The sequence below is a fragment of the Trichomycterus rosablanca genome, chromosome 25 (assembly GCF_030014385.1).
Source record: "Trichomycterus rosablanca isolate fTriRos1 chromosome 25, fTriRos1.hap1, whole genome shotgun sequence".
Taxonomy (NCBI): Eukaryota; Metazoa; Chordata; class Actinopteri; order Siluriformes; family Trichomycteridae; genus Trichomycterus; species Trichomycterus rosablanca.
Window position 1 is genome coordinate 95,001 of NC_086012.1, and position 2,500 is coordinate 97,500.

Genomic DNA, 2,500 nt, shown 5'->3' on the forward strand with positions numbered 1-2,500 from the left:
CAATCATTCAGCCTTCGTTAGTGATTGTATAACCTGCAGTGTGTGTGTTTACAACAACAATGTGTTTAATGTAGACGTGTGCCAACAAAGCAACACACACACACACACACACACACACAATATTAAATACATTTATACGTCACTTTAATATAGAATTAGACACAAACATACAGATATTATAAGATGATGATAAGGGCCTAGTAGCCTAGTGGTTAAGTTCTATTAGTGGACTAGTAATCAGAAGGTTGCTGGTTCAAGCCCCACTATGGCCAGGTTGCCCCTGTTGGGCCCTTAAGCAAGGCCCTTAACCCTCAATTGCTTTGACTGTATACTGTCACAGTACTGTAAGTCACTTTAGATAAACGCGTCTCCTTAATGCTGAATGTAAACAATATTTTAAACTGAGCTGTAAGATTATCACACTGTCTGAAACTCAGGCCAGGATATAACTCAGGAATAATACATGATAAATTAATAAATATTAAATAAATGTCCTTTTTAAAGAGTAAAATATTAAGTCCTAACGGAATCTAAACATGTAAAGGAAATGCGTCAACTACTCGTACCTGGAACCATAAAAGAAATCCTCACACATTAAAATACAAGAACAATCTGAACGTCCTGCGGCCGTAAAAATAAAACTAAACTATAAAACAGCCTCCATATATAAAGAAAACAATCTTTAAACAGACTGTAACGTAATACCTACATCATTTGTACAGAACATGCTGTTAAATCCAAATCAAAATAAAGATAACCTGAATAATGTGGATCTAATGTTATTATCTGATAATTCAGCACGTTTACTTTCTAAACATGTTACTGTGAAACCCTGAGATCATTATAGATAATAAACGTGAATCTGCGTCCGTGCTGCTCGCCTCGCACCGCTCATTAAACTCTGTAATTAACGTGTGATTGATTTTAGTGGAATCAGAAACACGTAATGAACCGTTTTTAATCAAACACGATTTCCTCAGATGGTAAAAAGTTATAAATGATTTAATTGTTTACTCCGTGTGCTGCTTTATAGCTCCAGTATACTCGTACCTCCCACCTGATAATGTGTAACATGAGGACGTTTACACCCTATATAGTGCTCTACACCTCATCTATACACTCCAGAGTCTCTACCTCTCTTATATTATTATTAACAGGATCATTAATATCACACGCTGGTACACGACGGTCTGGCCGAGCGTCTCCTCGCTGTGTGTGTAGTGCAGCGTGTCCCTGTATCACTCACTGTCAAGGTTCTAACATTTCATTGTGTGTGTGTAGTGTTCCATAGCAGCGCTCCCCAACCTTTACTGCACCACAGACCCGTTTCATATAAGATATAATTTCATTTAAAATAAACTTATACAACGAGCAGAATAAAAAACACGGTTCTGCTAGGGCGGTATGACTGGACTATGTGGGCGGGATGACCGGACTATGTGGGCGGGGTCTTCAAACACTGTGTAAGGACCCTGATTGGCAGAGTGCATGGGTGTAAAAGGGTTCGGCTAAGGGCTGCACGCGTGTCGGAGGAGGCGTGAGCAGCAATATACCCTCCTCACCTACAATCAGGGATCCACCAGCAGTGGAAGATAAACTGACTCCGATAAACTGGGAGAAAATGCACAAATAACATAGAAAAAACTAACCATGATTACACTCTGTACAGAAATGTATAGATCCTATAGGATGCAGCTCCTGCTTTCTTTATAGTACACGCTCCTGTAGCTCCACATTAGGAACCAGAGCGCTGTGTATGGTGTATGATAATGAGTTTGTACTTCCTGTGTAGTGCACTATACATTCAGCACTGGGTCCTGTACACACCTCCCGTGTGTGTGTGTGTGTGTGTGTGTGTGAGGTACACACTGTATCCCAGATTAATAATCAGGTTTATTTCCTCTTGTTCTCAGGTGTGATAAACCGAGGAGATGACGAGGGCGGGGACGAGGGCGGCGGCGGCGGCGTGACTCTGGTCTCGTGCACTGAATGAAGGAAAATATTTTAATTTCGTGGCACTTTTTCAACCTGTGGACCAGACTGTACACACACACACACACACACACAAACACACACACACTACAGTGACGTCACTCACTGTATGTTTGAATAGATTAATATATGAACGTAGTTCTGCGTGGGCGTGGTCCCTGTAAAGACGACGACGGCGATGTGTAATGCTGCTATAGAGACGCGAGGTCGACGGCGAGACACGGGCGTCGGCGCCGAACCTACAGACGGACGGGCGGGGCTCATCGAGGCTGCTGTGGATTTATATTCATTCATTCGTTCATCGACGGAGCGAAACGCAGAGACGCACTCTGATTGGACGAGGAGACACGTGGGCGGGGCAATTCTGCGGATCAGCTCCACTAATGCCCCCCATGGACCGGAGGTGTAAATAATACAGGGAGATGAAAGTTATTCCAGGTTCATCAGGACTCACCGTGATGAGAGAGATTCTGCAGTTGAATGACAGTGTGTGATGAACTCGTCTCAT

At 42.8% G+C, this 2,500-nt stretch overlaps 1 protein-coding gene across 3 annotated transcripts in view; it reads left to right on the forward strand.

Annotated features, from left to right (window-relative positions):
* Window positions 1-2,500, forward strand: part of vegfaa (vascular endothelial growth factor Aa) — a 14,745-nt gene that overhangs the window by 11,746 nt on the left and 499 nt on the right. For all 3 annotated transcript variants that reach the window (XM_062987759.1, XM_062987758.1, XM_062987760.1), the window contains one exon: window positions 1,914-2,500. This exon is cut by the window's right edge and continues 499 nt beyond it. In XM_062987759.1, coding sequence (XP_062843829.1) covers window positions 1,914-1,935 — 22 coding nt within the window. In that variant the 3' untranslated portion in view covers window positions 1,936-2,500. The remainder of the gene's footprint in view (window positions 1-1,913) is intronic.